At 43.7% G+C, this 25,897-nt stretch overlaps 1 protein-coding gene and 1 pseudogene across 1 annotated transcript; one reads left to right on the forward strand and one right to left on the reverse strand.

Moving 5' to 3' along the window:
* Window positions 1-2,298: 2,298 nt before the first annotated feature.
* On the forward strand, window positions 2,299-3,018 carry LOC104592912 (signal peptidase complex subunit 1-like). Its single transcript, XM_019197038.2, has 2 exons — window positions 2,299-2,439; window positions 2,591-3,018. The coding sequence occupies exon 2, from the start codon at window positions 2,591-2,593 to the stop codon at window positions 2,864-2,866; it is 276 nt and encodes a 91-aa protein (XP_019052583.1). The 5' UTR covers window positions 2,299-2,439; the 3' UTR covers window positions 2,867-3,018.
* An 18,770-nt stretch (window positions 3,019-21,788) lies between these two features.
* On the reverse strand, window positions 21,789-23,865 carry LOC104593276 (NADH dehydrogenase [ubiquinone] flavoprotein 1, mitochondrial pseudogene; annotated as a pseudogene).
* Window positions 23,866-25,897: the final 2,032 nt, after the last annotated feature.

Consider the following 25,897-nt stretch of genomic DNA (forward strand, 5'->3'; position numbering starts at 1 on the left):
CAAATTTAAAAAACGTAGAAAAATACTAGAAAAGTGTAAAAAATGTAGAAAATACCAAAATATTACAAAAAATGCATAAATTTTATAAAAGTACTTTTATGTTTCCATAAGAGTACTTTTATAAAAGTGCTTTCATGTAAAAGTACTTTTATAAAGGTACTTTTATGCTTTCATAAAAGTACTTTCAAAAAGTGCTTTTGTAAAAGTACTTTAGTAAAAGTGCTTTCATAAAAACACTTTTTGTAAAATTACTTTATATAGTTGCTTTTGTAAAAGTGTTTTCGTGTAAAATTGCATTTGAACACAAAAATTAATAAAATCTATAATCACAACCCTAATGGGGTGTGCACGCTAAGAGACTTGAGTTCGAGTAACTTCAACTGCTATATTTTTTAGATTTGGTGAGTATAAACCCAACCCATCATGACCCGCATCACCCAACCCACCCTAAGCCTTTCCCACTAACCCTAATAGGTTACTCAATCCATGTTGACCTGCTAATAGAATGGGTGGATCAAACGGTTTGGGGTCAAGATTGCTAGCCCTAGCCCCACATAAAAAAAAAGGCTTAGAAATTAGATTTGGTGAATAACTTGGAAAGCCCAAATATGCTTCGTCAAGTAAACAAAAAAAGGGGGGGGATTCGACTTTACTACCATGAACTTTGGGGGTAGTGTCAAGTTAGTACCCAAACTTTCAAACGTGTCATTGCAATACCTAAACTTTCAAAAGGTGTCAAGTTGGTCCCTGCCATTAACCGACCGTCAATTATCTGTTGAAAATGTCAAAACTACCCTTCAAAAGAAGACACTGTTCATTGACTTCTACATCGAGACTACGGCTTCAAGAACAACTCATGATGATTTGTGAACAGAGGAGAAGGCAGTCTGTAAAGAAAAAAAACAAGGGAAAATTCCTAATCAGTATCCTATACTTTGGCTCGAGTGACAAATTGGTCATCGAACTTTAAAATGAGACAATTCAGTACTTAACCTTTCAAAACGTGACAATCTAGTACCCGAGCTTTCAAAACGTGACAATTCAGTACCTATCGTTAATCAGCTGTTAAGTGACATTTGGAAAGTAAAAAAATGCCTTAAGAATGTCATCTAATTCTCTTTATCAACCATCCAAACATTAACAATCAAATGAGCAGTCCCAAATTCTATATTCTTCTAAGCAATTACCAACTTTTTTTGAATAGAAAAGGCTATGATTTGGGACTGTTCAATTTTTTGTCAACGTTCGAATGGTTGATAAAAACAATTAGATGGCATTCTAAAGGCATTATTGACTTTTCAAATGTCACTTAATGGCTGATTAACAACAGGTACTGAATTGTCATATTTTGAAAGTCTGATACTGGATTGTCGCATTTTTAAGTTTGGGGACCAAATTGTCACTTGAGCCAAAGTAGAGGGTACTGATTGGAAATTTTCCCAAAAAACAAACAAACAACAGGAGGTCAATATAAAACATGGAAGGAATAACAAAGAAAAAAAAATAAAAAATGGAAAGAACTGGTTTTGGGAGATGGGAGTTGGGTCTATTCCATCAAAGTTTTTAAAATTGATTCGGACAATGAACTGGTCAGGGTCTGGTTCTTGGGTCAAATGGTCTAATCGTTTGAATTGAACAGACGACTCGTTATGATAAAAAGATAAAAAATAAAAAAAGAACCGGCCAAACCATTATATGGTTCGAAAAGTCTGACCATCCAGATCAGCAGTTTGTTGACCAAATCAACAATTTTTGAGGAAATAACGGTTATAGGGTAAAACGGAACCGATCACTTGACCGGTTCTCAATTTTTCCGATTTGACCATCCGATCCGATCCGGTTTTAAAAACAATGTATTCCATGCTTAGGACTTGTTCACAGAGTTATTTTGGTAGATTCGTTATCATTTTAAAATGGGTCATTTATTAGAACACCTCATATAGTTTCACAAATTTACTTAAATTTATAATTTTCATTGTACTAAAACACTTATAATTTATAATCTATTTATTTAACTGGTATTTTATTAAGAAATATTTATTTTACCATCTAAAAAATTGGGTGAAAAATGTCCATGGGATATGATTATTTATTCCAAAAATGCCCCTAACATTTATTCATATAAAAAACAACATGGACCATATAGTGGTTAATGTTGTCTTATTAATAAAGGGAGGGGAATAAATCGGTTATAAATTATAGGGAGTATTTTTTCGATCTTTCCGTCAACCAATGCTAACATCGTGAATTGTCTGAAGGATACATTAAATAAATTTTTGTAAGTTTTATATATTTGGTAAAAGATAGGCGTAGTTAGTATTTTCCCTATTTTTGTTACGAGAATTCCGCCTTAGGCCTTACCGTTATTGTTTTTGTCCAAACATCGTCTCCCTGTTCGGCGTACCGTGCGCAATCCCGCCACTCTATTGAAGTCTTGAGGTAAGTTCTGCAACTGCGCTTTCTTGTTTCATTATTTTCCCCCAATTTCGATGCGTAGCACATTATGGGTCGTTAGAGTTTGTTGATCTTTTATTTCATACAATAAAGAGGGGGAATTGACCCTATTTCTTATCACTTACTGTTGATTCAGATGGATTGGCAAGGGCAGAAGCTCTCTGAGCAGCTGATGCAGATCATGCTCGTCGCCTTTGCCGTAGTGGCCTTCATCACCGGTTACTCCATAGGTTCTTTCCAGACGATGCTTCTCATCTACACCGCCGGCGTTGTCCTGACTACATTGGTCACTGTTCCCAACTGGCCCTTCTTCAATCGACATCCTCTGAAGTGGTTGGATCCGATTGAAGCAGAGCGCCATCCCAAGCCACAACCAGTAGCTCCGAAAAAGAAATCCACTAAGCAGCATTAGAAATAGGTCATACAACATATATTGCTAGATGATACTAGGGTTTTCTTTAGATGGAACTTTTATGGATGGTACTTATACTTTATGATGGTGGATGCTTACTGTTATTTCAATTGATGTTTGAATTAAAACAAGGGAAATTTTTATGCGCCTTATACCTGTCCACTGTTTCCTTGTCTTTATTTTTGACTATTGTTCACTTAGATGTGTTTCGCTCAATTGTGCAAGTGGGCGCATCAGTGATTGCCAAATAGGACCTTCTGGTTTACGAAATATATTGGATGTTGCTTATAGCTAATGTATTTGAGAGGACGAACTTGCATAAAGGATGAACTTGCATTTAACATATCTCTGTTAAAATGCCTAGACCAGGTAAGGTGGTGCATTTGGCTTGTCATCTTAGGCACTTGCCTGGTTTTCTTAGGTGATTAATCAGTGTCTATGAACCCTAATTTTTTATTTTTCCCTTTTCAAGTTTAGACATTTGACTAAATTTGATTAAAAAAATTATGACGACTGTTGCACAAAATTCACTATCATGGTAACCTAGAAAATGTCACATTATATAAGTGTGTGTGCATATATATTTGGAACAGGTTGGATAGTCAGTCATTAATTGAGCTCCTCTGAAGACCTAAGAATCTCCCAGGTTGGAACCTATTTGGAGCTCAAAATGAGTCTCTGTATAACTCTTCCCTCATTTTTTTCCCAGGAAAAAGTTTCAGTTCAAAGACATTGCCACATATTCAAAATAGAACCTTTTGTAGACAAGTCTTGTATAATCGATGACTTTTATTGATTGTGCAAAACTCCAATACAAGGTCAGGTCTTTGGCTGATATAGATCTGGGATTGAATGCATGGAAAATCCAGTGGGTATCCTATCTGATGGACAGTATAAATTCACCAATCACAGGGCAGAAATAGTGGGGTCATTTAGGTAAACTCCCTACTTGATCCAATCAGGAATGAGGAATCTCTATTTATAAAAGAGGCCATTGCCCAATATTGGTCCTAGGCTCCTACCCATCTGGGGTATTGGGAGTGGTAGACTAGATACCGACCTAACATTTGGCCTTTTTTTTTCTTTGCATGAAGTGGACACTTTCAGACATGAATCTGTGTTGTCATGTTTGTTAGCCTGAGATTTTACCATTACACCAAGCAATGGCCCTTAAGGATCCTATTCATAGTTATACACTATAAAATCATAAATATAACTATTTCTACAAAAATATAGGATATGAAAGTAATATATTGCCTGGCAGAAATTCATTCCTATGTGCCTACCCCATTGCCCATGTTGTAATCTTAAACATCAGTTTGGTTTTACTTGTTCCAGCCCAGTTAATATGGCCTGCTATTAGAACTGTGTTGGTTAGGCACTTCAATTACCCATTCCAGTGCTATGCTTCTATTCTGGAAGTGAAGTGACTCAGGAATACCATGAGACTTATCAACATCAGTTAGACCATTAGGTGCGGCCTTAAAAAGGAAGCATTGCCATTTGTGGCACCAAAAGTTGGAACTTGTTTCTGTATTTTGAGTCTTCAGGAAAAATTTTCAATTTGTTCTAGGTGCATAAACTGAGTGGGAAATGGAGCAACAAGGCATGTGAACCCAAAAAAGTAAGACACTTGAATATAATCAAGTTAACATGATAACCTTATGAATCATGTAAAATCAGGTTATTAGGTGCATCCCTTGAAAGGAACCCTTCCCATTTGCAGGACCTGATGTTGGAATTTATTACTGTATTTTGAGAACTGGGACAAAATCTAGGTACCTAGACTGAGCTGTATATGGAGCAGTGAGGTATGTGAGCTCCTAGTAGGACTGTTGTTGATAATCAAGCCAGAGGTACTGTTGGGGTTTCCAACAATGAGAAAATGGTATCCATATTGCTAAAACCACATCTACTTTTTTTTGATTGGTAGCTGTCAAGAATTTTTATTGATCATGAATAAAAGAATGGTATTGACAAGGTGTTAAAATTCTGATTTCTGAATATTAGACTAGCTGCAGATGCTTAATCCCAAAATTCTGAAAAAAAAATCATCTAATTTATAAACCCCAAATACAGTTGTTCACTATTAACCCCTTGTTTAGCTAGGGAATTTGCCATACCATTTTTTGCTGTATGTGTCACATTCACACCCATGTCACTTCTATTTCTCTAGCAAGTTGTTAAGCTGGTCTCACAGCTTGCTGATGCTGCCATGTGCCTTGTGAATCCTTCTTGAGCCATCCCACCATCATTCTAGAATCACCTTTTTACCACAATATTGTGTAGTCCCAAGCTCTTTCATGTATTGAAACCTTGTGTCTCTACCTGTGTAGAGTCTCCTTCTATTTTACCTGAATAGAGGATAATGAAGTATTGTTCCGTAAGACTCATGTTGCCAACAGACCTGGATGTCCAAGACTACAGACTTCAAAATTGAGTTTCACTTGGTTCAAAATGGATGGAACCATTCTCTAGTCACTTTTAATCTGAAACTTTAGGAATTTACCACATTTTAAAATTTTACCTGGCTTTAATGATATCATCTTTGGATAAAGGATAAAAAATCTCCAAGTTCTTCACCTAATTTGCTACTTTTATCAAGACATTTTCAATCAGATCCTCTGTTGTCCTTTTTTGTAATCATTGGAGATTATAGCATTCCTTACCTATCAAGTTCACCAGTGATTAGCTGCTCTAGTACACTTTCACATGATTTTTCCCCTCCTATTTTTTGGAATAGAGGTCATTTTGGAAGGGTAGAGGAGAAAAAAGAAAGCGTTGCTAGATAGATTGAACAATTGGATAGTAAGGAAACAATTGATCATTTAAGTGAAGAAGAGAGAGCAAAGGTAGAATTTGAAAAAAAGGTATTGGAGAATACATTGTTGAGAAGGGTGATTCGTTGGAGATAGAAATTACGGTACAAATGGATAAAAGATGGGGATGGAAATACCAAAATTTTTCATGCGGTGGCAAATGGAAGAAGGAAAAACAACTTTATATCTAAATTCATGAACGATAGAGAGGAAGTCACAAACCAAGTGGGGATTACAAATATATTGGTCGGACATTTTAAATCAATCTATGAGGCTAGATATCAAATGCTTGGAGATGAAAGGACTAGATTGACAACACATGCCTTTTATTTCCCATATTTTCTTATCCTGTTCTTTTGTGCTTTGTATTTGGGAGCATCCATGTTCTCTCTTTGGGTGCAGGTGGTCTCCTCCTCAGGATGTGGTAGGGCTCTTTGATCCAACATTCTTTAAACAATCAAGGTTTAGAGGAAGGCTGATGTGGAAAGCTGCGAGAGCTGCATTGATTTGGACTGTTTGGGAAGAAAGAAATGGAAGGGTATTCAATAAAAGAGTATGACAGAATTGGAAGTTCTGGAAACATTATAAACAAAGGTAGCACATTGGGCGAAGTCAATGGAGGACTTTAAATCTTTCTCTGTAAATGATATTCTGAGAAAGTAGAAGTGGCTATGTCAGCCCAAAACAAGGAAAGAGCAATGATGGAATGGAGGCAAGCAGCAGCCAACTGTGTAAAACTCAACTTTGATGGAAGCTACATAGGCAATCAGGCTATAGCTGGGATGGGAGGGGTATTTCGAGACTCAAAAGGGAAGGTGCTTGCCTCAAGGTTCAAAATATCGATACGCTTGATATGCCGGTAGAGGCGTAGACAGTATCGGTAGTTTTTTTTCTTTTCAAATCCGGTTCAGAGGGGCCGGTTTAAGGTCCATCCACCCCCTGAATCGGTCAAAACCCTGATACACCCCTACAGAGGTATGGACCGATACGTATCGATACTTTGAACCTTGGCTTGCCTTATATTCATAACCTGTAGCCAATGGTGAGGCAGTGACAACAGAGTTGTCTAGTCTTCTTCAAGGTCTAAAATTTGCTAAGCAATTTGGGTTTCTTAACTTGGAAGTGAAAGGGGATTCACAAGTGGTTATCTCATGGACAAGGAATAACACCCAAATCCCATGGGCTTACAGGCATACAGTCTGTGAAATAGAATCCTTAGCAAGGGGGATGATGTTACTTTTAGATGGGTAAGAAGAACAACAAATGGGATGGCAGACACATTGGCTAAACAACGGACTACAAGACAACATTTTTTTTTTTGGGCAAAAATCTATAGTTTCTTTTGGTGGAGAACTTTTCACCTTGATGTAAATCTGTAATTCCTTCTATTTGAAGTTCAATAAAATTCTTCTTTATTGATAAAAAAAGGAGTAGGTTGGCCTACTTTGGACACAAATTCACAGGAGATGTTAGAAAGAAATTATGAATTGGAAGATATAAAAAAGTTTTGTTTTCTCAATGGATAGATTAAAGGCTCTTGGTTTGGATGGTTTCATAATGACATTTTATCAAGATTGTTTGAAAGTGGCGAAAAGGATCTTATTGAGTTTTTTGATGAATTTTATGAGAGAAGTAAAATAAACCCTGGTCTTAACACCACCTTCTTAGCTCTAAAACCAAAATCTCCTATGGTAGTACACCCTAGAAAGTTGAGGCCAATTTGCTTGATAACCTATATATATTTATAAGATTATTGCCAAGGTGCTCTCTCTAAGGATAATATAGGTGATCCCCTCAATCACTTCCCTCTTTCATGGAGCTTTCATCAAAGATAGGTGAATTGTGGATGAAATCTTAATTGCAAATGAATGTGCGGAGGATAAGAAAAAGGTTTTACCCTTTTTTTTTTGATCAGCAAGAAATTTTTTAATTAATAACATAGAAAATCAGTTACAATAGTTAAAGGTTGCAGAGAAGCATTAATCTAATGTGCAACCACTTCACTTGCAATCAGCTACAATTCTGCCCAGTACAATGAAGATCTATTTGCCCCTTGTTTTGCTAGGGTATTCGCCATCCCATTTGCATTCCGTTTTGACCCAACCAAATTGAGAGTTGATCCTCCTTGCAAGTATGTCAATTTCTCTGAAGATAAATTTGAGCTTCCAAGGTACTGATGTGATGTTTTTAGCCCAAGAAGCAGGGCTAGAGATTCAACCTGTATTGTGTCACCAATACCTATTGGTCCTGAGAAGAGTGCCACCTCCACACCCAGATGATTTTTAAACACACCCCCTATGCTTGCCCTTCCTGGGTTGCCAAAAGAACTCCCATCAAAGTTTAGTTTTAGTTTGTTCAGTGCTGGTGGCTTCTATTCCACACTCACAATTACTTTGGGTGCATCTGTTTGTGCTACTTCAGCCCACCTTCTTAGAATCTCATTCGTGGAGTAATTTTTGAATAGCTCCATGGTCTTCACCCAATGTGCAGTTCTGATTTTTATGTCTTCAATAACTTCCTCCTTTGATTTACTTTTTTTAGAAAAAATTCTTAGGTTTCTTTCCTCCCATATAGTCCATACTGTAGCTGATCTTGCTGCCTTCCATAAGCACTTTCCCCTTTTCTTTTGTTGTCTCAGGAGGGAGGGGCTGAAAAGACTTACCACATCCTGTGAGGGAGCCCATCTGCATCCAAAGAGAGAATAGACAACATTCCAAATACCAGAAACAAAAGAGCAGGACAAAAGTAAGTGGGTTAGGGTTTGACCACAATCCATACAAAGGATACATACATGAGGAGAGAGTTACTTGTTTGGCCTCCTTTTCTGTAGCACATCACAAGTGTTTACCTTCCCTAGGAATACTTCCCAACAGAAAGCTTGTACTTTTGGAGGGATTGGTTTACACCAGATTTCTCTCACTGGGAAGTTCACCCTCATAGGATTAGTGTAAATGAGCAAACCAAAGAAAGATGCACAGGAAAATAAACCATAAGAAGTTGGGGACCAAACTCTACTATCAACTATAGATTGGTCCAAGTAGACCCTCTCAAGTGTTGAGATCAAAAGCATTAGAGGCTCACATTCATTTTCCCTCAACCCTCTTCTGAATCCAAAACCCCAAGAGATACCCAAATCTGAAAGCAAACCAAACCTAGCAACAGGTTTGTTTTTATTGTTTCATAAGGAGTAGAGGTCCGGGAATTTAACCATAAGAGGCACATCCCCAACCCAAAGGTCTTCCCAGAATAAAACTTTATTGCCACAACCAACATCAAACCTGATAAATTGAAGAAAGGTTGGTAATACCTCAAAGATTGCCTTCCAGGGAGAATTTGGAGCTGCATTGGAAGCTAGTTTTGCATCCCAGCCGTTACCTTCTTCACCATGAATCACAAGGGAATCTCCACAACCATTTCCCTAGAAGGGCCTTATTTTTCTTTAATATGTTCCCTATACCTAGGCCACACTGCTCCTTAGGGTAGCAAACTTGCTCCCACTTCACTAAATGATCATTCTTTTCATTGCCAAGTTCCCACAAAAAATCCCTCATAATCTTCTCTAACTTCCTAGCTATTTTCTGGGATCTTAAAGGTGGAGAGGAAATAAGTGGGTAGGTTTGCTATGGTAGATTTTATCAAGGTGATTGTTCCCCCCAAGAAAATATAATTTCTCTTCCACATTGCGAACTTCTTTGTGAACCTCTATAACTTTTTGTTTCCAGAAGCTTTCAGCTTTCGGATCCCCCCCCTCCAAGGGCATACCTAAGTATTCTAGAGGCCAACTTATCACTTCACAGCCTAGCAAATTTGCCATGGCTTGGATGTCCCCCTCCACAATGTTGATTCTAGCTACACAGATTTTTCCCCAAATCAATTTCAGTTTAGAGGCTTGTTGAAACTCATCCACCAATCTTTTTGGATTCCTTAAACTGGATTCATCATAGCTTTCACAGAAAATGATTATTTCATCAGCAAATTGCAAGTGAGACACCACCACTTTTGATCTACCCATCCTCCAACCTTTAAACTAGTTATCTTGGTTAGCCTTGGTGATTTGTCTACTCAAGACCTCGGCCACAAAAGTGAATAAGAACGGGGATAAGGGATCACCCTTTCTGAGTCCTCTTTTAGCCTGGAAGAAATCCTTTGCTACCCCATTCATCAGAATAGAAAAATGTGCCAAGCTAATACATCCTTTAATCCACATCCTCCTTCTTTCACCTAACCCCATCTTTTCCATGAGATTCAATAGGAAGGACCAATCACCATATCATAAGCTTTTTCTAGGTCCAATTTACAAATCAAACCTTTGCCACCTTGTTTTTTCTTAGCTGCCACACATTCATTTGCCACTAAGATTTGATCCACAATTTGTCTCCCTTCTACAAAAGCTCCTTGGTTCTAAGAGATAACATAGGGCAAGACAGTCTTCAACCTACCATCCATGACTTTAGCAATGATCTTCTTTTCGAACTGACTATGTTGTCGAACTGACCATATGCCTCTGATGATGAGATGCCGAGGTCCTTATCAGTTTGCTGTTTTCACTTTGCCTGTCAGCTTGGTGTTAGCATTTTGCTTTTGCATGCCCATGCCAAAGGGATGACAATGTCTTATGGTGCTGAGGTCCTTGTTAGCTCGCCATTCTAACCCTCAGGCTCTGATGGCGACTCCTAGTCCACTTTGCTTGGTAATTTATAGGTAGTATTGTCTTAAGTTAATGATGTTCCACGCTCAGGGTACTTGTTTGCCCTCTAATGTTTCGAGCTCGTATGCTCCCTCGAGCGCTCTCTTTACTCGGTAGGGCCCTTCCAAATTGGTCCAAGTTTGCCCACGCCGGGCTCGGGTGCCATGATCTTACGGAGAACCAGGTTGCCGACGTGGAAGTTCCGCTTTTTTACTCAGGCATTGTAGTACCGAGCTACTCTTTGTTGGTAAGCTGCGGTCCGGATGTACGCGAGGTCTCTTACCTCGTCCAGTAGGTCGAGGTTGGTACGTAGCTCGTCTCCGTTTGTCTGATCGTCATATGCTTCTAGTCGCAGTGTAGGTACTTCGATCTCCGCCGGGATTACCGCTTAAGTGCCGTAGGTGAGGTTAAAGGGGGTCTCTCCCGTGGCGGTTTTTTCCGTAGTTCGGTGAGCCCATAGAACACTTGGTAGCTCGTCTGTCCACAACCCTTTAGCTCGGTCTAGTCGAGCTTTTAGTCCGCGGAGGATAGCTCTATTCATCACTTCTGTTTGACCGTTTGCCTGCGGGTGCGCGACCGATGTGAAGTTCTGCCGATCCCCATATCTTGGCACCACTCCTGAAACTTGATGTCCTCGAACTGCTTGCCATTGTCGGAGATCAGTATCCGAGGTAACCCGAAGCGACATACTATTGCGAGAGGTTTAACTTCTACCCACTTTGTGAAGTAATCTACCGCCACCACTAGGAACTTCCTCCCACCTGTTGCTGGCGGGAATGGCCCCAGGAGGTCGATGCCCCATTGCTCAAAGGGCCATTGACTGGTGAGATACTTGAGGTCGGCGGCGAGCTGATGGTGGATATTGGCATGCTTCTGACACTTGTCGCATTTTCTGACGAGCTCGACGGCCTCTGCCTTCATCGTTGGCCAGTAGTACCCTTGTCGAAGTGCCTTTTGGGCGAGGGCCCTGCCCCCCAAGTGTCCGTCGCACAGACCTTCATGAGTGTCATGGAGTACGAGCTCGGCTTCGGTAGGTCGCAAGCAACGCAGGTAGGGGAGCGTGTAGGACCGTCGGTACAGCCGTTCGTCTATTATGACATATTTGGCTGCCTGGCGCTGCACCCTTCTGGCTGCATTGCGGTCCGCAGGGAGGGTCCCATCTAGCAAGAAGCTCGCGAGTGGGTCGATCCAGCTCAGCTCTGCTTCAAGGACGGGAGCGACCTCCTCTGCCCCACCGAGAATGCTAGGCCGAGGTAAGTCCTCTATGTACACGGTTCTCATGGCGTTGTGATTGATGCTGGCTAACCAGGACAGGGCGTCGGCCTCGGTGTTCTCTGACCTCGGGATTTGCTTGATGAAGTGTGACTGGAAGTTGAGTAGAGCCTCCTTTACCTTTGCCAAGTAGGCGATCATAGTTAGCTTGCGTGATTCATATTCGCCCGTAACCTGGTTGACCACAAGCTGGGAATCGCTGCAGATAACTATGTGTTTCGCTCTTACCTTTTGCGCTAGGGCCAGTCTGGCTATCAATGCCTCATACTCCGCCTCGTTGTTGGATGCCGCGAACTCAAAGCGTAGCGCGTATTCCAATTTCGTGCCACCCGGGCCGCGCAGGACTATTCCAGCCCCGCTGCCCTGTTGGTTCGAGGAGCCATCTACGTGAAGGATCCAGGGCTCCTCATCCCAGTTCGCGTTTGGCCTAACTAGGAGAGATGCCACCCTGGCTGCTACCTCACGGGGTTCGGACTCTATTGGCCTGGGAGCTCTGGGCTCACCCAAACTGGGGATCTCGGGCTCAACCAGCCTAGGGACTTCGAGGCTGAATGTGCACTCGGCGATAAAATCTGCTAAGGCTTGGGCCTTAATAGCAGTTCGTGGCTTATACTGGAGGTCGTACTCGTTGAGCTCGATGACCCACTTTGTCAGCCGACCGGAAACCTCGGGCTTGAGTAAGACTTGCCTCAGAGGTTTGTCAGTCAAGATGATGACAGTGTGAGCCTGGAAATATGGGCGGAGTTTCCGAGCTGCAATTATCAGTGCGTATGCCAACTTTTCTATCTGCAGGTATCTCGTCTCTGCTCCCTGCAGAATTTTACTAACATAATAGATGGGTTGTTGGACCCGATCTACTTCTTTTATTAGTACCGAACTGACCACCTCGTTGCTTGCCGAGAGATACAGTTCTAAGACCTCGCCCTCCTCGGGCCTGGTTAGGACCGGCACACTAGCGGTAGTTCTTTAGCTCGTCGAACGCGAGCTGGCAGTCTCGGGTCTATTCGAACCCTTTGCCTTTAATTGCTTTAAAGAAAGGCAGGCAGCGGTCTGCCGACTTGGACATGAAGCGGCTCAGAACGGCTATGCGGCCATTTAGCCTTTGAACCTCTTTTACTTTTCGGGATGGTCTCATATCTAGGATGGCCTTTATCTTGTCCGGGTTGGCCTCAATACTGCGCAGGTTGACGATGTACCCTAGGAACTTACCCGAGGTGACTCCGAAGACACACTTGTTTGGGTTCAGTTTCATGCTAAACTGATGTAGAATTTGGAAGACAAAATCTAAGTCTTGTATTAATTCCTGCGAAAACTGTGTCTTGACGACCATGTCGTCTACATAACATTCTATCTTCGTGCCAATTAAGGGCTGAAACAGCTTATTCACAAGTCTTTAGAAGGTCGCCTCAGCATTCTTCAGTCCGAAGGGCATGACCTTGTAACAGTACAGGCCGAACTCGGTTACGAAGGTGGTTTTTTCCTCATCGGATTGGTCCATCCTGATTTGGTTGTAGCCCGAGTAGGCGTCCAAGAAGCTTAGCAACTCATGTCCCGAGGTCGCGTCCACTAGGCGGTCAATTTTGGGGAGGGGGAAGCAATCTTTAGGGCAAGCTCGGTTCAAGTCGGTGTAGTCGATGCACATGCGCCACTTGCCGTTTGCTTTTTTTACCAGTACTGGGTTGGCTACCCAGCTCAAGTAATGAACTTCCCTTATGAAGTCTGATGCGAGGAGCTTCTCAACCTCCTCGTCGACCGCCCTCCAGCGCTCTGGGGCTAAGTTGCGTTTCTTCTGTCTAATGGGTCTGACTACAGGGTCAGTATTAAGTTTGTGAGTTATAAGGTTGGGATCAATATCGGGCATATCGGCCGCGGACCATGCAAAAATATCTAAATTTTGAAGTAAGAAACTCACTAGTTCGGTTCGTAGAGGTTCTTGGACGGCTGGGGCTAAGTTGCGTTTCTTCTGTCTAATGGGTCTGACTACAGGGTCAGTATTAAGTTTGTGAGTTATAAGGCTGGGGTCAATATCGGGCATATTGGTCGCGGACCATGCAAAAATATCTAAATTTTGAAGTAAGAAACTCACTAGTTCAGTTCGTAGAGGTTCTTGGACGGAAGCACCGATCTATAGTGTCCGAGTCGGGTCCGCAGCTGAAGTTGGGATTGCGACTGTTTCTTCTGTGGGCGAAGCTCGTTCTTCGCCTTGCTCCGTAGGCCGCTTCAGTTTGAGGTCGTCGGCCACCTTGGTTTTTACCTTCAGGGCGGCAACATAGCACTTGCGGGACTCAAGCTGGTCGCCCCGCGCTACCCCCACACCGAAGTCTGTAGGAAACTTCATTGCCAAGTAGTAGGTGGAGACCACTGCTCGTAGGACACGAGTGATTGGCCGCCCTATTATGGCATTGTATGGGGAGGGGGTCGCGATCACCAGGAAATCGTGGTTGAGTCTGACCGCACAGGGCCATGTGCCAACTTCCACAGGTACTGTTATTTTCCCGAGGGGCCTGACTTCCTCTGCGCTGAAGCCCACCAGAGGAGTGTTTGCGGGCTTCAACTCGCTTCTCTGCAACTGAAGTTGGTCAAACGCCGACTTGAAGAGAATGTCCGCCGAGCTGCCTGAATCAACAAGTACGCGCCTGACTTCGAAGTCGCTGATCCTTAGTTTTATGACAAGCGCATCATTGTGGGGGTAGTGGACCCCTCGTGTCTTTTATGACAAGCGCTGAAGCCCATTGGTTCCTCTGACTTTGGCCTCTTCGGAGGGTTCTGTTCTTCTCGGGCAGCTTCGCGAATTGACGTCCAGGCCGCTACCGAAGTACAACCCGCTACCACCGAACCTCCCACTATTACGTGGATGGTTCCCCGAAATGGCCTCTCTTCCGGAGGCTGTCTTTGCGACGGTTCAGCCGGCCTGCTGCTGGACTCGGGGGCATCCTTACCGTGCTCCCCTTGCCGACCTGTCTTATTATTATTGTTATTATTATTATGCTGTACAAAATTTCTCAAGTACCCGCAACGGATGAGTCCCTCTATCTCGTCCCGGAGATTATTACAATGTTCGGTACTATGACCGTGGTCTCTATGGAAACTGCAGTACAAGTTTTTGTTCCTCTCGTTTGGGTTCCCTTTTAGGCGAGGTGGCCATTTTACATACGGGGCGTCTTTGATCGTCATCAAGATCTCAGCCCGCTTCGCGTTTAAGGGTGTGTAGTCCGTCCGAGCTGCTAAGAGAGCTCGGAACGGCTGGCTCGGCTTCGTTTCCCGGGCTGGATCTTTCCTTCTTTTGTCATCTGGGTTGGAGGGCTCGCCTTCCCGCTTCCTTTTCTCGATCCCGCTTCCGGTCTTTTGGTTGATCTCCTCTGTTCTCATGAATTTATCCGCGAGCTTGAGGAATTCAGCTACGGTCGCGGGCTGGCTAACTACCATGTGCCACTTGAATTCCTTGTGTGTCACTCCTCTCTTGGCTGCCGCGAGCTGCACCGCGGGGTCTAGTTGCGGTATCTGCAAGCACGCATCATTGAACCGCTTGATGTAGCCCCGGATGGACTCTCCTTCCATCTGGACTACTCCGAAGATGCTCTCCTCGGTTCTGGGGCATCGCTTGCTGGTAACGAAGTGCGCGGTGAAGACCTGCACGAACTGGGTCCAGCTTCTTATTGATCCGGGGGCCAGGTTCCTGTACTAGGTGCGGGCCACCCCTCTGAAGGTGGTAGTGAAGGCCACGCACATGCATGATTCACTGGCCCTTGCCAGGTGCATTTGGGACTGGAAGGCATCGACGTGGTCGTTGGGGTCGAAGGACCCATCATACTTGTCTAAAGGGGGGAGTTTGAAATCTCTGGGCATGGGGACTGCAAGGAGTTCTGATGAGAGGGGGGAAGGGAGAGAGAGAATAGGGGCAGATTTTACCTCGTCCGAGCTTGTCTCTTCTTTACCTCGGAGCTCGGGCAGGACACGGGTGGCAGTTCGGCGACTTCGCCGACGTCTTCGTTGCTGGGTGGGCCTGGTACTGGCGCTGCTGGCCTCTGTGTTGTTGAGCTCGATGGGCCCGAACTGTTGGTAGTCCGCCGCTAGGACGCTGAATTGGTTCTCTGTGGGCGGGAGCTCAGACTTGGAGTGCCGAGGTGCTGACTTGGCGGGCGAGGTTCCCGACCCGCCGGCGAGCTGCGAGGCGGGGGTGATTTTTCTTTCCCCCCGGCCCGGGGATGAGGCCTGGCTCTTGGGGGGGTTCTGAAGTTGGGAGGCTTCTCCTCGGTGATTGCGTCCACCCTGAGGGGAGGGCTTAACCGGCTTTGGAGCGGGGTGTCGAGGGGGGGAAGCTGTGGTTGGTTCAGAGGCAGTTGGGGGAACTGCTGCTGATAGTGATACTGAGAGATGTGGTGCAGTACTTGGTGTTGCTGGAGCTGATGCTGCTGGAGCTGTTGCATTTGGGCTTGCATTGCCCGCATGCACTGCATCAAGTCATCAAACTGGTTTTGGCTAGTCGCCAGGGGGACAACAGTTGGTTCGGTAAAGGTTGTCTCGAAAGGGAGAGGAAGGGGGACGTTCATGGCGGGAAGGTTCACGGGCGCCACTGTTTGTGGCACATTCAGGCTGGGGATCCCATCCACCGGAAGGGGGATGGTGAACTATCCGATGCACACCACGGGGACTTGAAGTTGTTCCCCGGTGGCGTTCATCTCCGTGCTACGTCCGGAATTGCTGGAAGAAGCCATGAGTGTTGGGGTTTCTTGGAGAAAAAGGGGTTATGAGAGTTTTAGAGGGAGGCTTTTAGAAGCGTTTCCCATAGACGACGCCAATTGATGGAGCGCAATCTGGCCGGTCCTAGCTATCAACGATCTTGCCTCTGGCTGGAGCAAAAGGTGCCTGAAACGGAGAAGAAAGCCAGTAATCTCCGGGGAAGAACCTGGTGAGAGTGCTCCAAAGCTCAAGTTAGTATTTCCTCAAAGGCAAGATAAAAAACCAGATGGCGCAAAGTTATCACATACCTCATTCTTGGGGGGGAAGAGAGCCTTTTATAACCACTTCGCGCACTCACTCCCAAGCTCCTGTTAGGTTGGGTATCATTACCTCTGCACTTCTGCCAGTTCGGGTGTCATCACCTCTGCTGGGGCAGATAACCGCCACTACTCTCTTTGTCGGAGCCGTCTCTGTGACTGGAGGTGGCGGTGGCCGTTGAAGTACGACTGTCAAGTGTTAGATCCTAAGTCAGTCAGGTGCGCCGCCTCAAGATACGGACTCCTTTGGTGTCAGGTCAGGTACGGTTGTTCAGTTCGGCGTCCTGGAGCCGAAGTGCTGGAGTGGTGTGCGAGGTGAAGTCTTGAGTTCGGATAGAGGTGTGGCCCGAACTGCCCTGGGGCGGGCCAGTTCGGGTTGTTGCCCTTTGCGCTCATCGTAAGGCTCGGGGTCAAAGGGAGAGTTCGGGCTCCTTTTGGGGAGCTCGGACCGTTGGTTCCTCCTCTCGAAGCTCGTGCCTTGAGCGTACCGCCGTGCCGAGTTGTTGCCTCTGCCACGTGTTGAGTGGTCAAGAGGTCGGGCCAAATCTTCCTTCATCACAAGGGTTGACTTGAAATGATCCATGAAGCACCTTTCAATTTCCTCCTTTGAATTTCCTACTCTTCCCTCCACCTCTATCTGGAGATTTGGTTTTTCCGTCTTCTCCCGTTTGTTAGGGAGTGGAAAAATATGGTATTTCCATCCCCCTCTAGAAGCCATTTACACCTAGATTTTTGCCTCCAATAAATTTCTTCCTTCCTCAGGATCTCCTCCAATTGCACTTTTAAGTTCCATCTTTCAGCTCTATCCTCCGGACCACACTCTTTCCGGGCCTCCTTTTGGTCCACTTCCTCTATTTTCCTGGCTAATTCCTCCCTATGACCTCAAGTTTTCCAAATTCCTCTTTGTTCCACTCCTTGACCTTTTCCTTCAATCTTTTCAGCTTCTTGGAAAATCTCACCACTTTTTCTTTAGCCCTTATTCCACCTTTTGACCACTAGTCCTTTACCTTTTGCAAAACATTTGGAACTTCTAGCCACATATTCTGAAACCTAAAAGGCGTGGGGCCTCCAATAAGATTTTCTTGGTGGAGGCTTAAGGGGCATTGATCAGAGGTTACTCTAGGTAGGGCTTTCAGTGTTAAGGTTCCCCACAACTCTTCTCAATCAATGGAGAAAAGGAATCTATCTAGTTTTGAGCACACTTGATTTTCTTGAAGATTTGACCAGGTAAAAGAGGCTTGTAACAAGGTAGGTTCTTTTAGTTCTAGGGACTCAATCAAGGAGTTGAAGTGTCTCATACTAGTTGTTAAGGGCTGATTGGGGTGGTTTTTCTCATTTGTATACCTTATTACATTGAAATCCCCACCCAAACACCACGGACCATCCCAAAGGCCCCTGACTGCAGCTAGCTCTTCCCAGAATGTATTCCTCTCTCTATATGAATTCGGGCCATACACATTAGTCAACACCCACTCCCTTCCATCACTCATCCTCTTGGCTTTTATTGATACTGAGTATTGTCCTATCAATTCCTCCTGATAGTCAACTTCCTCATTCTTCCAAATTGTAAGGATCCCACCCGAGGCACCCCACGCCGGGGCAAAGGACCAGCTTAGATCCCTGCTACTCCAGATACTTCTTATCCATCTTTTATCCAAATCCGAAAGCTTTGTCTCCTGTAGCATGACTATTACCGGACTCTCTATTCTTATCGCATTCCTGATAATTCTCTTTTTCTTTGCACTCCCTAGTCCTCTTACATTCCAACAAAGAATCTTCATTCCACTTGTTTTCTCGACCTGATCTTATTTCCAATTCCTATTCTCCTCTTTTCTTCTCCCTCTTCCTATTTACAGACTTCTCATAGGATACACCATAGGCTAGCCTTTCCACCTCATTCATTCTCCTCTTTCTTATTTTGTCATCTTCTGCCTCCTTTCTAAGATAGACCTTCCTTTTGGCAAATTTCCCTTTGGCTTCTTTTTGTTCCTTTCCTTTTAGTTTGGGTGGCTCTCTACAGACATCTTCTCCCTCATCTAACCCACAGAATTCCTTTTCCTTTTCTTGAATGCCTACAACAGTTTCATTTACCCCAACATCCTTCTCAGAATCCATCACATGAATCAATTTGAAAAATTGTTCCTCCTCTTTACCTTTTTCTCCTCCCCCACCTTCTTTTACTACCGCACATGGGTCATTATCCGCCACTGGTGAAGTTTCAACAGCTGGAATTGCAAAATCCAAAGGCTGATGATTACTACAAAGATCAATATCAAATGAATTTTGACAGTAAAGTGGGGACAAAGAAAGAAATGGATTGAGAGGAAGGGGGGAAGAAACTCCTTGATCCCGAATCTGGTTTTCACCGATTGATCCAGATACAAACCCTGATGGTTCGGGTTTAGGTACAGTGTCCACCTGTGCAGCTGGGGGGGAGCTGTTCCTTAAGTGGTTCCATGGTCGGTTTGCAATACCCAACTCCTCAAAACTGCTACCCTGTCTTTGCTCTTGATTTGTTTCTATTTTCTTCTCTCTCTGAGAATCGCTTGTAGGCCTCCCACTTTCCATAGTAGAGTTACCATCCCCCGAATCCTGTACCTCCAGAATTTCCGTACTAGCATCTTCAATAAAGAGCAGTTCAGTTCCAAGAGCTTCAAAATCTGTGAAGTTGCAGGCCTTTGTTGAGTTAATGCTGCCTATACTCAACGACCGGTCTCCATCATCTTCTTCCACATCTCTCAAAACCTCCCATTTTGAGTCGTCTTCAGAATCTCCTTGCGAGATCCTATTATAGCAAGGGTTCGGCTTCTTAGGTGTCGTGGAGTTCTCTTCAGCAGCTGATCTCCATTGAAGCTTCAACCCTTGCGTAGATGATGTGCTAGCAACCGGAGAAAGAGATGGGGGGGGGGGGCTCTGATTGCCGTCTTCGTTTGGGGAAGCGATGACCGAACACAAGCCTTTGGGGACGATGATAGACCACAAGATTCGTCCCCAAAAGGCGCACAAGAACTGCACACATGCTTTTTTAAAGGGTCACGTGACCCAACTTGAAACTCAAGACCCGGCTTGAGCAGTTGGGTTGGATTGTGGGAACCTGACTCAAACTTTCCACCTTCCTTTGCACATTGGGCGCGAGATGGCCCGCCTTTACATAAAATTCTCCCATAAATGGCAATAACTTTTGCTTAAAACTTTCACACGACCTTTCAGTTCCCCCAAGAGTCAACTTGGCCATTTGGGCGGTCCACGCAACTGATGCCACATGTTCTCCAGCAGTCCACATCAGCACCTTCTTCAACCTCTGAGCTATTCCAGAGAGATGTTTTGACTTTCGATGCTAGCCACACCATTCTCTAGCAGTCGTCGGCGAATATGTCCAAGCTTCTTGGGATTTTTTCCAATCTTGCTCCTGTCACTGAGTTTTGTCACTTGAAGATTTTGCACGCAAAACCCTTCCAGAACACCTCCACAAACTGCCGCAATCTTGTGGAGTAAACTTGATATGGAGAAAGCCTATGATTTTGTGGATTGGTTCCTCTTAGAAGTGATGAGGAAATGTGCTTTTGTGGAAAAGTGGTTTAAGTGGATTTTTGGGTGCCTTATGACTTCATGACTTGTCATTATTGTTTTTTTGATGAATGACTTGTCATTATTCAATATTGGTTAACAGAGTGGTTAGGGATTTCCTACCTACTTCTAGAGGCCCATGTCAAGGGGTTCTTATCACCTTTCCTTTTCACCTTCGTGGTGGATGTATTGATTAGACTTATCTTTAGAGTAGATATAGAGGGTTTAATTAGGGGTTGGAAAGTTTGGAGGGGTGTAGTCTCCCACCTACAATTTGTGGATGATGTTATATACACACACACACACACACACACACACATATATATATATATATATATATATATGTGTATGTATAAATATATGTGCAGTTATGGAAGGAGCCCGGAAAGCTAAGGAATTGAACATCAAGAAACTTATAATTGAAGGGGGTTCAGAGGTGGTGATAGGGTGGCTGACCAAAGAACAAAATGATATTTGGAAGTATAACAATGAGAAGAGGAAATTCAAATGGCTGGTGCGGGAGATGGAAGTTAAGGCATGTTGGATTAAGAGATCAGCTAATTCCCTAGCGTTTAGCAAAACAAGGGGCAGAAAGGGATTCCTTGTTTTGGGCTAAGTTGTAATGTTGGTGTCCTTGTATCTTTGTATTTTCTTCTTTCCTTTCTTGAAGTTCTTTGTGACTCTTGGAAGATAAGTGTGTTTGTTTTCCACTTGTAAATTTTCTACTGATGAATTAATGAAAGTGTTATTGATCAAAAACAATATATATATATATATGGCCCAAAAAGGGGAAGAATAATGTGGAGATGTGTTAGAGTAGCCTCGATGTGGACTATTTGGGAAGAGAGGAATGCTAGAATATTCTCAGAAAAAGAGAGAAGCAAAGAAGATGTTAGGGATTGTGTAATGGTCAGGGTGACCCATTGGATAAAGACTTTGGATTTGTTCTCCCAATTTTCCTTTGATAATGTTTGGAGGAATTGGGAAGCAATTGTCAAAAGCTCCAATGGAAGGCTTTGTGAAATTGAACTTCGATGGGAATAGTCAAGGTAATCCAGGCCCCGCTGGTATAGGAGGGGTTTTAAGAGATTTAGTAGGTAATTGTAGCTTTGTTCTCCAGTTCCATGGGTTTGGGTGACTCTCTCCATGCAGAGTTTCTTGCATTACAGCTAGCAAATTGATATGTCCCAGAAATTTTACACACGATTCACAGACTCACAGCAGAATTCTCACGACTCAAATATCAGCAAAGAAACTGGTATTCATTCAGAAGAAAGGAAGAACAGTAACAGTTGGTCGGTTCTTCGAGAGACCGCCGGCTCTCCCAATCACTCAGTATTCTTCACTCAACAAAAAGCATACCTCCCCCATCCCCCAAAGCCCCTTCTTATACTCTTCTCACAACATAACTGACTCCCTCAATAAATGCCTAGCTGGCCAAGTTATAAATGCCCAACACTCTTCCTATTCCTAACTGACATAGCTATAAATGCCTCAAGACTCTCCTTATTCCCTGCAGCTATAATTGCCCCCATGTGATTAATTGTTCAATTATTTCCCCCCTTAACCGATTGCTGCCCTTTCCCTTTTCCTAGCATACGTAAGGTTTAATTGGGGGCCTATCATTACCTGCCACCCAAAGTCTTAACCTTGTCCTCAAGGTTAAAATGAGAAAATTGGTCTCGAAGCAAGTCAAAAGGCTCCCAAGAGTCTTCAAAATCAGGTAGGCCCTGCCAATGAATAAGCATTTCCAAACCAGTAACTCCAGGCATAGTGGGTGGGCGCACACCGCGCACTGATATGTCCCTGCACAGGCCAAGCAGCAGCATCGCCCAATGCACAGATGGTGTGTCTGCTTTGTCACCTCTTGAAGCATGTCTATTTCCTCCAGCTTCGCGTTTCCAACCTTCAGTCTCTCCATGATCATCCACAGCCATCTTGTCCCCTCCCTGCATGGTGTGCACTGCCCACAACTTTTATGCTTATAGAAGTAAGAGAGCCTAGCAATTGCATCCACAATATTAGTTGACTTGTCCATCACAATTACAGCAGCTGTCCCTAAACCCGTTTGGACAACCTCGAGTGCATCATAATCCATCAACACATCATCACATATGTGCTTTGGAATCAGTGGAACAGAAGAACCCCCTGGTATCATTGTAAGCGAATTATCCCATCCACCTCTAACTCCTCCACATTGCCTCTCTATCAGCTCCTTCAATGGAACACTCATCTCCCCTTCAACTGTACAAGGCTTATTCACGTGGCCTGAGACACAGAATAGCTTTGTCTCAGAATTGTTCTTCCTACCAAAACTAGCAAACCATTCAGGACCACGCCTTAAAATGGTGGGGGAAACAGCCACAGTTTCAACTTCGTAACAGTTGTTGGACATCCATATAGCCCTGCATTAGCTGGAAAAGGAGGCTTCAACCTTGGTTTTCCTTGTTTTCCTTCAAGGCTTCCCAACAACGCCGTCTCTTCTCCACAAATGCAAGCGTCAGCTCCATAGTGGATATGAACATCAAAATCATATCCAGATCCACATGCATTTTTTCCCAAAAGTCCAGCTTGATAAGCTTCCCTCCTTGCCTTCTCAAAGGTTTTTCCGCTCATTTACATACTCTCCCCTTATGTAGATATAAGCAGCAGTGGCCTGCATACCAACCCCTGTAATCAGGCAACCCTCTAGTAGTTTATGTGGGTCATGGCACATAATTTCTCTGTCCTTACACGTTCCTGGCTCACTCTCATCAGCATTGACAACAAGATGAGAAGGACGGCCATCAGATACTTTTGGCATGAAAGACCACTTCAGGCCAGATGGAAAACCAGCTCCACCACGGCCTCGAAGACCAGATTTCTTCATTTCATTGACAATCCAATTAGATCTCTTAAGTACCAAGTCTTTAGTTGTATACCAGTCACCCCGCTTCATGGCACCGTTCAGGAAAGGGTCGTGCAACCCATTAACAAATGCTGCTTCAAGGACTGATTCCGGCAGGTCACGTAAGGGAGCGGAGAGCACCTCGAATTGGCGACGATATTCCTTAACAGTAGTGGACTGATGTAACGATAGAAGCTGCTCCTGCAAATTTCCCTCCTGAGTCGATCGAAAACGTTCAAGGAGGAGCTCCTTGAATTCTGCCCAACTACGAAAAGGTCGCCGACCATCTTCCCAGTAATACCACGCCAATGCATCACCCTCTAAACAGACCACGGCCGCACGCGCAGACGCTCCGCCGGAAGCAAGCCATTAATCTCAAAATAGCACTCCGCACGAAAAAGCCAGCCGTCTGGATTCTCCCCATCAAAAATAGGTAACTCTAACTTCCGAGGAAGTGAATCAGAAGTATGTTCCGGGATTGTCATTGAAGGGGACGTCGGGAAAGCTGCACCCTTCCCTTTGTCAGCCGCACGACTTGATGCGGATACAGGAGGAACATTGTCAGTTGTAGACAAAGGAGCTGACAAGGACTGTTGCTGCAGCAACAGATCAAAACGCCTTACCAAGTCTTGAACGCCTCCTTCCAGGGATGTGATCTTCGACAGTCCAGCTGTTATCTCATCATGCAAGCCATCCACTTCAGAATGCAGAAAAATCAAGCGTTCTTTGAAACCCTCCACCTGCGATGCCACTTCCTTAGCTGTCACCATGGCCGAGGAAAGACGTGCTCTGATACCATCGATATGTCCCAGAAATTTTACACACGATTCACAGACTCACAGTAGAATTCTCACGACTCAAATATCAGCAAAGAAACTGGTATTCATTCAGAAGAAAGGAAGAACAGTAACAGTTGGTCGGTTCTTCGAGAGACCGCTGGCTCTCCCAATCACTCACAGTATTCTTCACTCAACAAAAAGCATACCTCCCTCATCCCCCAAAGCCCCTTCTTATACTCTTCTCACAGCATAACTGACTTCCTCAATAAATGCCTAGCTGGCCAAGTTATAAATGCCCAACACTCTTCTTATTCCTAACTGACATAGCTATAAATGCCTCAAGACTCTCCTTATTCCCTGCAGCTATAATTGCCCCCATGTGATTAATTGATCAATTATTTCCCCCCTTAACCGATTGCTGCCCTTTCCCTTTTCCTAGCATACGTAAGGTTTAATTGGGGGCCTATCACAAATGTGGTGATAGGAGGGGATTCCAAAGTGGTGGTCAGGTGGCTAAAGGACTCGGACTCTATAATCTGGTGCTACAGGATGAAATGAAGTGTAAGTGGCTTATTAGGAACATGAATCTCAGGATACAATGGGTGAGGGGATCTGCAAATGAGTGGCTAAGCAAGGGATGAATAGGGATTTATTGTTTTGGGCTCAATTGCAACTTTTCTTTGCTTTTTATAAAGAGGTAGCATATGATGCTTGTAAAGTCTTTTCTTAAATATTAATGAAAGTTATTTTTGTTCATAAAAAAAACTGCATACTCTTGTAAGCCTAGTGGCGAGATTGGTTATCATCTCTTAATCTCCTGTCCTTTTGTTACTTTAATTTGGGAATGGTTCTTTTCTTTGTTTGGATGTGGATGGACTTGCCTGCAAGCTTGGCCAGTTTGTTTGAGGCTAGTACTTTCAAGTGGCCCCAAAAAGAGGAAGATTATTATGGAGAAGTACAAAAGCTGCAGTGTTATGGACAGTTTGGGAAGAAAGGAATGAAAGAATCTTTAGATGTTATGGACAGTTTGAGGCTAGGGTGATTCATTGAATAAAACCTTTAGATGTTTTCTTGTCATATTCCCATGATGATGTTAGAAGGAATTGGAGGGAGGTGGCTTTATACTCCACTCAGGAAGCGTAAAGCACAGAAAAATTGGGATTCACCTGAAGATAATTACATACTTACATTTTGATGGGAGTAGTTTAGTCCACCTTGGGCCTTCAAGTTGGGATGAACTTTTAGAGATAAGGAAGGTCATATACTAGCTTTGTTTTTGGGCCTTGAAGGTAATATATATATATATATATATATATATATATAGGTTGACTAGGAACATGGTGATTAGATTACAATGGGTACCCAGATCGACAACTGACTTGGCTGGCACTTTGTCCAAGCAATGGGGTAAATAGAGGACAGATATTCGGGGTGCAGTTCTAATTTTACCTCCCCCAGGGAGCTGTTTATGTAAAGATTTTCCTGTTTATATTAATAAAATGCTATCTTGTTATCTATCAAAATAAACTTTCCATATCTCCTATGGGTGACCACCTGCACTGCAGCCAAAGAGAGAAAAAAAGACAAGAGGAGAAAGTGAAATAGAGAAAGATTTGAAGAAAGCAGCGAAAGAAAATAAGCCCATAGAAGCAGCCATCCAAATATGAGAATCATGAGTTGAAAATCAAGCAATACACCTTCAAAAAGTGACAAGGGGGTTAGACATATGTTCAAGCTTACAGTCCTTTAGGCCTTTCCTTAGACCAAAACCTAGGAAATACCCAACTCTAAGGAATAGGCCAAGAAGAAAAGGGTTTATTTTTAAAGTTAGAAATGATATGATAGGTAAATGATCTTTCAAACAAAAGTCCCTCACCAATGATCTTCCCAAAATTTCATTTTGTTTCCTACAGAAGCATCATATCTGATGAATTGAAGGAGACACAATTGAAGTGGCTTTCCAAATAGAGGAATGAGTTGCTCTACTAGCCAATCCAACATTCCATCCATCAAGAGCCTTGCC

Source organism: Nelumbo nucifera, chromosome 3 (assembly GCF_055504915.1).
Source record: "Nelumbo nucifera cultivar China Antique chromosome 3, China Antique-T2T, whole genome shotgun sequence".
Taxonomy (NCBI): Eukaryota; Viridiplantae; Streptophyta; class Magnoliopsida; order Proteales; family Nelumbonaceae; genus Nelumbo; species Nelumbo nucifera.